This window comes from Hippoglossus hippoglossus, chromosome 17 (genome assembly GCF_009819705.1).
Source record: "Hippoglossus hippoglossus isolate fHipHip1 chromosome 17, fHipHip1.pri, whole genome shotgun sequence".
NCBI classification, from domain to species: Eukaryota; Metazoa; Chordata; class Actinopteri; order Pleuronectiformes; family Pleuronectidae; genus Hippoglossus; species Hippoglossus hippoglossus.
The window spans coordinates 24076140-24089773 of NC_047167.1; the positions used below are offsets into that span (position 1 = coordinate 24076140).

A 13634-nucleotide genomic window follows, 5' to 3' on the forward strand; every position below is an offset into this window, starting at 1 on the left:
GTTTACCTGCTCGCTAACACTCCTGAAGGCCTCCTGACAGCAGGGTGTGTCTGCATGAAAGCTCCTGCTTAGTGTGTGTGTGTGTGTGTGTGTGTGTGTGTGTGTGTGTGTGTGTGTGTGTGTGTGTGTGTGTGTGTGTGTGTGTGTGTGTGTGTGTGCGTTCAATTACATGAAGTGATCTCTCTGTGTGTGTGTGTGTGTGTGTGTGTGTGTGTGTGTGTGTGTGTGTGTGTGTGTGTGTGTGTGTGTGTGTGTGTGTGTGTGTGTGTGTGTGTGTGTGTGTTGCTCTATGACCCCGGTGAGACTCTGGATCTGTGTTTCCAGGTGGACAGGAGGAGTACGTGTTGTCGTATGAACCCGTCGTTCAACAGGAAGGTAAAAAAACACAAACAATTCTCTGACTGAAGAAACTTTGTCAGTTTCATATGAAAATCAATTCATCTTCAAGAAAGATTCAGATATTTAATTTATCTTGGTAAAGTCTGCAGACTTCAGGTAAAACATCAAAAGACAACACTTACATTTAAATACATATTTCTTTGTAAATAAATTCAAATAAATATGTATGAATATTTGTATTAGAACATAAAAACTGTCAATCAAGAAAAAAATGGATTTGTTCAATGAAAAAAGCAACAGGGGGCGCTGTCGATACGAACCCTAGATGGATTTATTTTTATTATTTGGTGTTAAAGACGTTTAACTGTGAGAAAATATTCACATAATAATGAACTCATCAGCTTCATCCTGTTAAGCAGCTTGTTACTGTGATTTCAAAATAAAACCTTTATCAGCATGAGCCTTTGTCTCCGACAGTGAGCTACACCCGTCCCGTCATCATCCTCGGCCCCATGAAGGACCGGATCAACGACGACCTCATCTCCGAGTTCCCAGACAAATTTGGATCCTGCGTCCCGCGTAAGTGACGTCGCTGTCCAGCTCCGAGCGAACCTCCTCCCGTCTGGAGATCATGTGACCTTCTCTGAGCCTGAATCAGAACATCTTCCTCACCCTCAGATACGACCCGGCCGAAGCGGGACTACGAGGTGGACGGCAGAGATTACCACTTTGTGGTGTCCAGAGAGCAGATGGAGAAAGACATCCAGGACCACAAGTTCATCGAGGCCGGACAGTACAACAGCCACTTGTACGGAACCAGCGTGCAGTCGGTGCGAGAGGTGTCGGAGAAGGTAGCGACTGAGAAATCTGTCACATGACGATCAGTCGACTCATAGACGTAAAAACACTCCAAGGCTTGTGTCTGCAGTTTGTTTATAAAGAATACAAATAAATAGAGACAATAATAACTAAATAAATACGAACGCTGCCCTCTTGTGGTGGTGACGTCAGTCTGTGTTCTGAACATAAAGACATGTTGAACACATTTTCCGCCCCCTTCAGGGTAAACACTGTATCCTGGACGTGTCGGGGAACGCCATCAAGAGACTCCAGCTCGCTCAGCTTCACCCCATCGCCATCTTCATCAAACCCAAATCAGTGGAGAACATCATGTGAGTCAAGACCGCCACGGTTCCATTTCCTGTCTGGTTCTGACCTTTGATTTTCTTGCTGACGGTCTTGTTTTCTTCCTGCAGGGAGATGAACAAGCGTCTGACGGAGGAGCAGGGACGCAAAACCTTCGACAGAGCCACCAAGCTGGAGCAGGAGTTCACCGAGCATTTCACAGGTGAGACGGCGCCCCCCTGTGGCCCGAAGAAAAACAACCTCTGCTCTCCTACGCATATTTTCGTGGGTTTATTTGGCCGCACAGTCGTTAGGGTTCGGTATTGGGTTCTGCCTCCTAGAGCGCCCCCTGTCTTACATCTGTTATCCTATCAGCCAATCGTGTGGCAGCAGCTTCTCATCCCATTGGGCAGCGGCTAAATCGATCTTCTTCCTCCTATGGAAATGAATCACATGTAAAACGGTCGTCAGTTTAAAGAGACGTCGGACGTGTTGTTACCTCCTCGGCTCCCCCCAGTGGCTGACCATTGTAACAGCACTCATCCTGTTCCGTCCCAGTTCGGCCTCAACGATCAACTGATGAGATTTTATAGGTCAAAGGTCACAGTGACCTCATGAGTCTGACAAAATAAATGTAGACTGCTGTGATTGGTCGAGACAAACAACCACGAGACGGTGACTCGAGTTCTTTAATAATTAGTTTGTGTGTGTGTGTGTGTGTGCGTGTGTGTGTGTGTGTGTGTGCGTGTGCAGCGGTCGTGCAGGGCGACACTCTGGAGGAGATCTACGATCAGGGGAAGCAGATCATTGAGGAGCAGTCTGGTCCGTTCATCTGGGTTCAGTCCAAGGAGAAGTTGTGAAGATCGAACGCTCCTCCTCTTCCTCCTCTTCCTCCTCCTCTTCTTTACATTCTGTTGTTTTATTTTGAAAAGGACAGAATCCCCCCACCCCCCACAATCCCCCCATGCCTGAATCGGATTTCGTGGTTAAGTTTCCTGACCAGCAGAGTAAAGCACACAGGAAGTGACATCACACTCAACACGGTACGTGGAGGAGAAGAAGACGAGTGAAAGTGACGAGAAGACGAAGCAGATTTGATTTTTTCTTTCTTTGTGTTTTTTTTCCCTTTTCTCTCGATGGACAGAGTTTCAGTCTCAGGCTGAGACACAAAAAGCAAAACTTTGCACGTTCGAGCTTTAACAGCATGTTAATCTCCCGTTTATTTCCCATCAGCCCCGTCACCTCGGCGCCCGACACAGTCTCCTCCTCCTCGCTGCTCCTCTCATCTTTTTCCCTTTTCTTTTTTACACTTGAGTCAATTCAAGATGAGTTAAACTTTCCGCTCCTCTCGGCTGCTGGATGTTTGTCAGGACACTGCAGGGTCCTGCTCTGCTGCCAGGGGGCGCTATCATCTTATTCCAACAAATGTCTGATTTCATTTCATCAAGTCTGATTTTAAACTTTGTCCTAAAAAAATTCTGAAAATTACAAAACAAATTATTTCTTGTGATTTGAACATTTTCTCACAATTAATTATCTAAAATTAAAGAATAAAAAGAAATGAAAACAAATTTTATGAAAACCGTCTCGGAATTAAAAAAATGTCAGAATAAAACAAGAAAAATCGACAATTTTCTCATGATTCAAATCATTAAAAGAATGTTATAATACAATGTAAACATCAGATTTTATTTTAAATCTTTTAAAAACTCAAACTCACAGAAAACGATTAAATTAATATATTTTTTATAGTGAAGTCGATGATTAACAAATGATTTAGATTTAAATCAAATTTTCATTATTTTGAAACTTTTCAGCCTCATTTCAACTAAAAGATTTTTTATTTCAGTGTCGTCTCATTTCAATAGCAGCGCCCCCTGGTGGAGCGAGTTTGAACCCTGCGGGCGCCCGGTCAGTGTCTTACCATGGCAACGCTGTCGATCATGTGACGTGTGGGCGGGACCTGGAGACGAGCTGCCACCTCCAGGTGCGGGAGAAACGTGCAGACGATTATTGTACAATGAGATTTTCAGATATTTAACCCTCGGTAAACTGCCTATTTTGTTATAATAAAAATCTATATTGAACTTTACTTAAGCACTACTACTACGGGAATTATTTTCTTTGCATTGTTAATCATATGAATAGAAAAGTATAAAGATATTTGAATATGAATATATATTTTTCTTTTTCTTCGATCACCACCTCCTCTGTCTTTTAATTTTCTTTTTTAAACATAATAAAACTTAACAAGAAAACCGAAAGTGAACTTCTTCATCTTCTTCTTCTGTGGTTTGTGTGAAATTAACCTGTGAAGCGTCTCTTCCTGTCGGAGACGATGACGTCATGAGAAAAGATGTGAAGAAGTTCAACAGTAAATTATTTAGTTTTATTCCAGCGCGCTGGCGACACCCGGTGGCCTCAGACGTCGTGTTTCCAGAGTCTTCAAACGTTAAGTGATTCGATTTGGGTCGAAGGTCAAAGCTGTGACCTCACAACAGACTTTTCTCGTTGTGAACACGACGTCTCTGGAGCAGGAACCTTCTCACATTTAGCACAAGACCTCAGGAAACGTTAAAAACATGAAGACAACACTGCCCTGTAGGTGGCGACAAACACCCACAGGAGGGGATTCTACTTCAATGATTTAAATGTTTGAATTAGTCACAGAATAATAATTTGATCAGCAACAGAAGTGGAATTAAGAGAATAAACTGGGCTGTTGTCAGTAAAGAAAATGTCATAAAATGTAATCCAGATTAATCATATTTGATACAGACTGACGTGAGCCAGATTAACACAATGTGATCCAGATTGATTTGATGTCATCCAGAGTAATAATCCAGGTAGATTATTTTATTTTATTTGTCCTTGTCATCAGCTCAGATTTATTTAGTTCATTCATATTTTTGATGTAGAAATGAATCCGTTTCCATGGAGACGAGGTTTTCAGGCATCTTTTATTCAACATGTGACAGCAGACGGGTGTGACCTTTGACCTGATCGTGCAGGTGTCGGTTCAGTAGCAACAGGACGAATAAATAAAAAGTGAAAACAACTCGTCAGAGAAAAACAAAGAAAAGTTTCACTCTGAAAAATGAAAATTAAACAAAAACAAGATTCAAATAAAAACCATAAAAAAGTCTTAGAAAAACTTGAGTATCTTTTGGTTTGTTCTTCTTCGCTGTGCTTCTGGAACGCTGCGCACGTACACGCACGTGCACGCACGCACACACACACACACACACACAGTCTGAACTTATCGATGCTTCAGTATTTACACTCGTATATATGGATTCTCTCTCTCTCTGTTCGATCGTCCGCAGAGCTGCTGATGGAGGTGAGGTGGGCGGAGTCAGGACTTTGAGTCCCACCCACCCCCTTCACCTGCTATCCCTGTCGACCAATCAGCAGCTGCTGTTCCTGAACTCTCCGTTCTCAGTGATGGACAGTTTGGTGGGGTTGCTGGGCGACAGGCCGTTGTGGAGGCTGGGGGCGCTGTAACGCTCCTTCACCTGCGTCAGCGCCAACATCAGCCGGGAGTTTGCTGCGTCCAGGGACCCGATCCTCTTCTCCTATTGGACAAGAGGACATTAGGCTGACACACCAAAATAAAAGTTGGGCTTGTGATGATTCAACTGTCGATTTAAAACCACATAAAGAATTAAAAAATAAATAATAATTACTCTTGAATTTACGTCAGAAAACACTTTAATGTAAATCAGAATGTTTAGAAGCCACAGAGCATAAAATTGTCCTTTAATTTAAAAAAAACAATTTGTTGTAAAAATAAGATTCAATAAAGAGAATATTGTTTCTCCCTGATTTACAATTTAATTCATGTTTCTAATTTAAAACTAAAATATAAATATATTAATTATTCAGATTATTTATTATGTTAAGATTCTAATTTAAAAAAAATTATATATTGTACATTTATTCAATAACAGCCAGAAATTGGCAGAAGTTCAACAGTTTAAAATATATTTATTAATTGATTAATTGTTAAAATGTTTTAATTAATTAGATATATTAGTTTAAATTTTACTTGACTATTCAAATAATCAATTAAACATTTTGAATCTATAAAAGTTCAACTTTAAGATGAAATCGGACGTGATGTGGTTTTGAGCCGACAGGAAGTTTGAGAGCCGCAGGCAAAAATTAAAACAGCCCAAAAAATAAAAGCAACTAAAAGAGAAAGACTGAAGCTGAGCAGGAAGTCGGAGTCGGAACGAACAAGGTTCGATTCACCGGCTAAAACAAAAATTATTAAACACCTGAGCGCTTCAACGTCATCGCCTCGTTTTATTTTGAAAGAGAGGAGGGGGTGGGGGGGTGAGGCAGCAGCCAAACGAGCAAAACAGCGACACACCTGAAAACTTTATTTAAAACAACACGTCGACATCATTTAAACACGATTTAATCCAGATTCATTCGATGCTGTGAACACAAGTTTAGATCTAATCTCAGTATTGATCCTGAATAACAAGTCTTATTTTGAAATAAAGAGACATTAAATCACCATGACGTAACTGCTCTGTGATTGGCTGACAGGTGTGAGGCGTGAGGGGGGGTGGAGGGAGGGGGAGGGGCCACAGTCACTTGCCTGATTGGTTAATTTCACGTCCGTTACGGACCTGAAATCAAAGGTTCTTCACTGATGAAATTGCGACAAGTTCAAACCCTTAGAAAGTCGCTGTGGGCGGAGCTTAGCACACGGCCAGTTAGCTTAGTGCAGCTGTCAATCATCACTGATTGTTCAAGAGGTCATTTACAGAAAAGGATTGTGGGTAATTCTGAAGAATCCGAATCTAAGAGGATGGAAGAAGTTTGTGTGGGCGGAGCTACAAGTGTTGATGTCCGTACCTGAGCGTCGATGATTTTCTGTTTAGCTTCAATCACCGCCTGCATCTCTGCGTGGTCACGCTTTAACTCCTCCTCCACCGCCATGAGCCTACACACACACACACACACACACACACACACACACACACACACACACAATGAAACAGACAACCTGACTGTCGTTGGTGTGGAGACATCAACCAGCCAATCAAAGTGAAGGGGCGTGGTCAATATGATCAATATAATCATTGTTTCTTGTTAAACTCGTCAGTAATATCAATGTCTGGTTTGAGTTTTTCACAATAAAAGCCCTGTTAAGAAACAAAAGGTTTTCTGTCCTCTCAAAAGTTTTAATTTGAAACCGGAACAGGAAGTTTGTGCCAACGCAGCAAGTGAATTATAAAAAAAAATTGAAATAACAGTCAAGGAAAGATGAGTCTTATTTAATGATCTGAATTTATCACAGGACGAGTAACTGTTATTTATCTTTTTAACCATTTAAAGATGCTGGTCAACCTTAGTTATCTGATAAATGTGGAGTCATGCCATAAGTTAGATTCAAATCCTCTTCATGAGGTTTTTCCTTTTATTATTTTGACCACGTTCACGTGTCGAACAGGAAGACCCGCCCACAGACGGCTGATTGACACCTGGGTCCTTCAAGGAATTTCAAACGTTTACGTTAAACGTTAAATTCATAAAACACTGATAAATTGGATTGATTCTAAATATAAACAGAAAAGTAGACATTTATAGTCAATTAATAAATACGTCTTTATTTTAAATGTATAGAGTAAAAAACGAACTTTCCTGTGACTCCACATTTCAAATTCAAACATTTTGAATGTTTCTATTTAAAAGAGGCATCACTCCTCAGTGTGTGCTTGGTTCGTCTGTGCTGAGCGGTGCGGACGGGTGGAGTCTGTGCGTACCTGCAGATGATGCTCTTCATCTGATTGTCCTTCTCCTCCTGCTGCCGCCTCAGTCGCTCCTCGCTGTCCTCCAGACGGTTCTTATACTCGAGCAGCAGCTTCTGCATCTGCTGCTCCTGAGCCAGCAGCCGCCGCTCGTACTCCTCCAGGCGCCGACCGGACACCCGCAGGCGCTCCTTCAGCCGAGAGATCTCCAGCTCGTACTGCGGACACAGGGGGGGGGGGGGTGGTCACATGATCCGTCATCAGCTCATCTCTTCAGGTGTAAATGATTCATGAAGCCAGTACTTCATCCCGCTCTGTGATTGGTCGACTGTGTGGAGGCTCCATCAAACATTTAAAACGTCATAAAAACAACAAAAGGACAAATCGATCACATGTTCCGACTGGAAATAAAAATGGACGACATGACGGCTCTATTGCCCCCTGGTGGCTGACTGCAGAAAAGGTCATCGATTTTTGTTAGTTCTTATCACACTGATGTTTCTGATCAGTTAACTAACTAACCCACTGACTAACTAATTCACTAACTAACTCACCAACTTACCCACTAACTAACTCATCAACTTGCTCACTAACGAACTAACTAACCAACCCACTAACTCACTGACCCACCGACTAACTAATTAAAATTCACAAACTAACTTGTTAACTAACTAACCCACCAACTTACCCACTAAGAAACCCATCAACTCTTGCTCACTAACGAACTAACTAACCAACTAACTACCTAACTCATTGACTAACCCACGAAATAACCCACTGACTCACTAATTCCCTCACTCACTAACTCCCAAACTAACAAACTCGTTAACTATCTCACTCACTAACCATCTCACTAACTAACCCACTGACTAACTCATCCACTCACTAACTCACTAACTAACTAACTCACTAACTGACTCATTAACCCACTAACTAACTAACTAACACACAGATGACCAACCCTTGCTGGTGGAGGTAATCAATAACAGTTTCTCGACCTGTGATTGGCTCGTACCTTCTCGGTGCTCCGCCCCTCCTCTCTGCTCCTCTCCCCCCCTCCCTCCCCTCCTCCCTCCTCCTCCTTCTCGTCGTACTGGCCGTTGTTGAGGACCCAGGCCGCCGTCCTCTCCACTGGAGACATCGCCACCGCCACCGTGTCCACCGGAGACGCCACCTGAAGCAACCCAGAGATATGATTTCATAATCAACCCGCCCCCCCCCATACCAGCCTCGGACAAGCGAATCAATTTGTTGTTTAATTCAAGATTTAAAATCACATAATGTTAATATTTGACTTCTTGAGCTTTAGCCTCACCTGTGGTGGTTTGGTGGCGCTCTTTGGGGGCGGAGCCATGTTCTCCACAGAGCAGGTTGGCTGTTGGCGGTTGACGTTGGTGGCGGTGGGTGTCGGCTCGGTATTGGCGCTGCTGCTGCTTCGTAACGAGGCACTGTGTGGGAGAGAGCGTGGCGTCCTGGCCCCGCCCCCTCCTCTGCTCTGCTGTTCCACCTTGACGATGTGGGCGGTGCCCGCCGTCGTGCTCTGACGAGGGATGGCGACCGCTGTGGCGGTGCCGGGCGGAAGGTCAGGCAGTGCGTGGCGGCGCGGCGTGGAACACTCCTCGCTCTGCGTGCTCCGCCTGCTGCCAAGCTCGTCCAGGCTGCTGTTGGACGGCACTCGACCTTTGACCCCCACCTGGCTGCCGTAGTCATCAGAGTTGCTGTGGCTGTTGTGGGAGCTTTCGGTGCTCAGGTTCTCCGAGCTGGAGTCCTGCTGCAGCGAGTGGGCGGAGCGTGTGGACAGGCTGTGGGCGGGGTTACTCAGGTGGTACACGGGGTTCTGGAAGGACAGCGGCTGCAGGCTGCGCTGTTGGCTGACAGAGGGATGCAGCGGCCGCCTCACCTGCGGAGCGCTCTGAGGCTGGCCGTCCCTGGCCGCCGCTTTAGGCTGGTGTAGCGCCGGCTGGGGGGTCAGGGGGTTGGAGTGGGGGTAGGTGTGTGGGGGCGGGGCGTGTCCGATAGAGGCCTGGGAACCGGCCCTGCTGAGGCGGGGCGGGGCCTCGTGGTGCGGTGGGGGCCCCGCGGGGGCGTGCAGGCTCTGAGCGTCCTGCAGGTCGACCAGAGAGACGCTGCGTCCGTTGGACAGCAGGTTGTCTCGCTCCTGATCAGAGACGCTGCTGTGGATGGAAGGATGCTGCTGAGCCAGCAGGGGGCGCTGACCTCGAACATAACCGTCCATCAGATCACTGCACGGAGACTGAAGGCTGCGGACCTCACAGTGACCACACACACACACAGACACACAGACACACACACAGACACACAGACACACACACAGACACACAGACACACACACAGACACACACACACACACACACACCGTTATGAAGTGGTTTTTAATTGTCCTGGTTGTTTTGAGCTGAGACAGTGATGATGACATGACATGTTTCCATGGATACAATATTCACATTTGAACCAGATTAAAACATAAATCTGAATAAAACATAATCTTCTGACCTGAATCTGACTCAGAATAATAATAATCAATAATGGAGGATTCTGACCTCAGTCTCATCATGTCGACATGTTTACGTCTTAATCTGTGAACTTTCCCTTTAAAACTCGTTCACTTCCGTCAGCTGATTGGTTACCTGTTGGCGGGGTCCTCAAAGATTCGGTGTAACCCTGACGACAGGCTGCCGCTGAGGTTGTGGGCGGAGCTATGGTCCTGGAAACGTCGCAGCTGCTGCTGCACTGGCGTCGGGGCGGCGAGGCAGCGAGAGATATCTCCCAGAATCCTCGGCAGCGGGCCCAGCTTCGCTACGGTGGCCTGCAGGAAGGAATTTTCACCCTGTGGTCGTTTTGTGTGTGTGTGTGTGTGTGTGTGTGTGTGTGTGTGTGTGTGTGTGTGTGTGTGTAAATGGAAGCACCGGGATTCAGCGGTGTTGGGAAGATGGAACCACAATGGTGGCAAAAGAAGAGTCGGCCAGAGAGGGGGGGGGGGGGGGAGAGGGGGGGAGGCAAACATGAGGGAAACTTAATGGAAACAAAAATCAAATCAACTAGAACGACATGCTTCTACTGAACAGAACCAGGATCAAACACAGCAGAGTCATGCAGAGACTGAGCTCCGACAGGTGAGGGGGGGGGTCCAGGCAGGAGGGGGGGGGCATGCTGCTTTAATGAGGTTAAATGAATCATGTGACCTCTGCTGCCAATGTTCATCACATGTTCACATCACACAAACAAAACCCATCGATCACTGATCATCAACCTTCTGCTGCTCGTCTGGAGAATGTGTAACGTCACATCTGACCAATCACACGAGCTCCTGCTGTAGAGGAGGCGTGGCCTGTGACCTCAGCAGGTCACCTGACCTGCCTGAGTCGTGTTAATGTGAATGTATTAGATTTTATGTTTGTACAATGCATTCCCTACCCCCCCCCTCTAACCCAGACCTGGGTTACCTGGATTCTAAACCTGAAACCTCTTAACGCTCAATCAGCCACACACACACACACACACACACACACACACACACACACACACACACACACACACACACACACACACACACACACACACACACACACAGTCTGGATGTTAGTACCTTGTCGAGCTGGGACACCACCTCCCACAGCAGAGCGTGCAGGACTGACAGCTCGCGGCCGAGGTCGATGTAACCTTCGAAGCCCGGTGTGTTGGATAGAGTCTCCGGGTTAGAGATCTCCGACAGGAAACGCATCATCCCCGCCCACTCGTGCTCCAGAAAGTCGTTCATGAACGCCATGTACTCCTCTTTGTTTCCAAACCTGCAGGCAGACGCACAAATCTCCACATCATCTTTTGTCATTTATTCATCGTCTCCTTTGGTCCATGTCCCATCAGCTAACATGGAGGAGGAGGGTTTATGACCGATACTACAGCCGGTATACTAAGTCCCCCCCCACACGCACCATTGAGAACATTTTCCTTAAGAAGATTACAATATATAAAATGATAGAAATATAAAATGATTTACTATCAAAACTATGTTCAGTCATAACAAACATAAATACCAAAGATTATGAAAAAAAAACAGGGACTAAAGTGTACAGACACAAATCAAATATTATTTTGTTTACATTACAACATGTAAAAAACTACACTAATACTGATCAGGTAGGACTTGATGAGTTTTATACAACATTCAGAGTTTATTAAGGAATGGTGGTTTATTTGGTTTCATTTCGGAGTGTGACTGATTTTACTAATTACATTAGAAGTGTACAAAGTTAGGTTTGATCGATTCTGAGTGTGTGAGAGCTTCTCTGCTCGTAACCATGTGACACACACCTAGATCCTCGTTAAAGGGCTCTGTCACTTCACGGCGTCGCTCTGTGTGAGTCCAGGGCCACGTGTGATGGTAATGATCAGCTCAGCTGCTAAATGCATGTGGGGGGGGGCACTCAGTGGTGCGTGTGGGTCAGGGAGTTGAATTCTGACCCTGTCAACCCGCAGGTACTCACTTGGTGAAGTTGGCGAGGTTCTGGATGACTTTGGCGATGAGCGTAAGCGTACGGGACGTCCGGTGGTCTGGATATTCCTGCATCAGGTTGAAGAGCGACGGCGACATGATGGCGGGGCAGAGGAAGCGCAGGAACAGCGAGGCACTGATCAAACGCTTGCTGATGTCCTGCTGGTGGCCGCGGGCGACGCATTGCTGCTTCCACGAAGCGAACACTTCCTTCAGCTCCCGAGGAAACACGCTGAGGAGACAGGAAGGAGCTGATTGGACACAAAATATAAAACTAAGCTCTGGATAAATGTTCCTGTTGAAACTCAATTAACTCTTAATCTAATTGGATGTGTTTTACCAGAAACTGAAATTCATTAAAGGCCTCAACCAACTGGATGTATTTTATCAGCTCATGATTTTCAGAAGACGAGTGTGTGAATGTAAATTCATGGTGACGTGAGCGTGAGCTGTCGCACCAGTACGAGTTGATGATCTTGCAGAACGCCAGCTCGCAGCACATCTTCAGGTTACTCTGATGTTCAGCCAGATCACCGCCAGAGCACCGACTGGAATCAACCTCACAGTTCTCGTCCGACTCGTACAGAGCTTTAATGAACTCGCCTGAGGACGGAGAGAGGGAGAGACAGGGGGGGGAGAGAGAGACAGACAGAGAGAGAGAGGGGGGGGAGAGAGAGAGAGAGAGAGAGAGAGAGAGAGAGAGAGAGAGAGAGAGAGAGACAGACAGACAGAGAGAGAGGGGGGGGAGAGACAGAGAGAGAGAGGGAGAGAGAGAGAGAGAGGGGGGGGGGGGGGAGAGAGAGAGAGAGAGACAGAGAGAGAGACAGAGAGAGAGAGACAGAGAGAGAGAGAGAGAGACAGAGAGAGAGAGAGAGAGAGAGAGAGAGAGAGAGACAGAGAATTTGAGACCGTGAGATCATTTACATCTAACATGTTCCTCCTAACTTGGGCCTGACTGAAGCTGCTGCTGATGAAGATGAGGAAGAAGATGATGAAGATAAAACAATAAACGTATAAAAATAGAAAGTGATGATCTATTCTCAGACACGGTGATAAAAATAAATTGAAAGTGTTTGAAGTCTCTGACTTTTCTTCTTCTCTTCATTCAGCTGACGACGTTCAATCCTTCGTCTCCTGAGTCTCGGAACTATTTGAAAACACTTCTGACTGAAGTGAGCAAGTAACCTGAAGATGAAGAAGATGATGAAGATGATGCAGCAGTCTGATATAAATCTGCTCACGTTCTGTTTATTTCATCTCTCAGGGTCGAGCTGCAGCTTCATATGTGAACATATAAAGTCAGAGATGTCAACTCCCAGGGTGCATTTCACCAACAGCCAATCACAGCCCTCTGCCTCCAGATCAGTCCTGGACCTCGATCACGTGGATCCATCAGAGGAATCTCTGTGATCGAGGTGACGTTGACGAGAGCGTCACACAACAAAGCAAACAGCTGCAGGTCACATGATCACCTGCTGTTATTACAGATGTGCATAACTTAACCTGAACCAGAACCTGAGTGTCACGTTCTGTCCATTCAGCTGTTTAAATCTGATCCTGGATCAGGTTCTGTCTGAGCTTATGAGGATTCTGATTATTATTTATTAAATATTTCATTGTGTTCAACTCTAAACACATCATCTTCATCATCATCATCTTCATCATCACACACCTCTTCTGGTCTTATCTCCTGTGTTGTCCTGTTTTCACACGTCAAGTTGGGCTGACGTTGAACAGGTGACTCACCGAGCGCGTCGTGCAGGTATTTCTGTCCCACCAGCTTCAGATACTCCTCGATGGCCTTGGTGGCCAACGTGTTCTCCCTGAAGATCAGGACGTCGTGGTCGGCACATCGATCCACCTCCGACATTACCAGGTCCGTCAGGAAGTCC

The 13634-nt window shown here is 45.7% G+C and overlaps 2 protein-coding genes and 1 long non-coding RNA gene across 31 annotated transcripts in view; 2 read left to right on the forward strand and 1 right to left on the reverse strand.

Moving 5' to 3' along the window:
* The window catches only part of dlg1l (discs, large (Drosophila) homolog 1, like), a 67019-nt gene extending 63297 nt beyond the window's left edge, over positions 1–3722 (forward strand). For all 24 annotated transcript variants that reach the window (XM_034614290.1, XM_034614294.1, XM_034614286.1 and 21 more), the window contains 6 exons: positions 325–375; positions 817–918; positions 1018–1190; positions 1402–1511; positions 1596–1687; positions 2218–3722. In XM_034614290.1, coding sequence (XP_034470181.1) covers positions 325–375; positions 817–918; positions 1018–1190; positions 1402–1511; positions 1596–1687; positions 2218–2324 — 635 coding nt within the window. In that variant the 3' untranslated portion in view covers positions 2325–3722. The remainder of the gene's footprint in view (positions 1–324; positions 376–816; positions 919–1017; positions 1191–1401; positions 1512–1595; positions 1688–2217) is intronic.
* A 684-nt stretch (positions 3723–4406) lies between these two features.
* The window catches only part of rasal2 (RAS protein activator like 2), a 47563-nt gene continuing 38335 nt past the window's right edge, over positions 4407–13634 (reverse strand). For 4 of the 6 annotated variants that reach the window (XM_034614319.1, XM_034614316.1, XM_034614321.1 and 1 more), the window contains 10 exons: positions 13489–13633; positions 12201–12345; positions 11735–11974; positions 10837–11038; positions 9878–10077; positions 8545–9508; positions 8245–8403; positions 7245–7447; positions 6334–6421; positions 4407–5039 (listed from right to left, as the gene is read on the reverse strand). In XM_034614319.1, coding sequence (XP_034470210.1) covers positions 4872–5039; positions 6334–6421; positions 7245–7447; positions 8245–8403; positions 8545–9508; positions 9878–10077; positions 10837–11038; positions 11735–11974; positions 12201–12345; positions 13489–13633 — 2514 coding nt within the window. In that variant the 3' untranslated portion in view covers positions 4407–4871. The remainder of the gene's footprint in view (positions 5040–6333; positions 6422–7244; positions 7448–8244; positions 8404–8544; positions 9509–9877; positions 10078–10836; positions 11039–11734; positions 11975–12200; positions 12346–13488; position 13634) is intronic. The other 2 variants (XM_034614318.1, XM_034614317.1) reach the window with 2 other exon arrangements.
* Positions 5047–5883, forward strand: LOC117778601. Its single transcript, XR_004616823.1, has 2 exons — positions 5047–5468; positions 5557–5883. It is a non-coding gene; the product is annotated as an uncharacterized LOC117778601 (long non-coding RNA).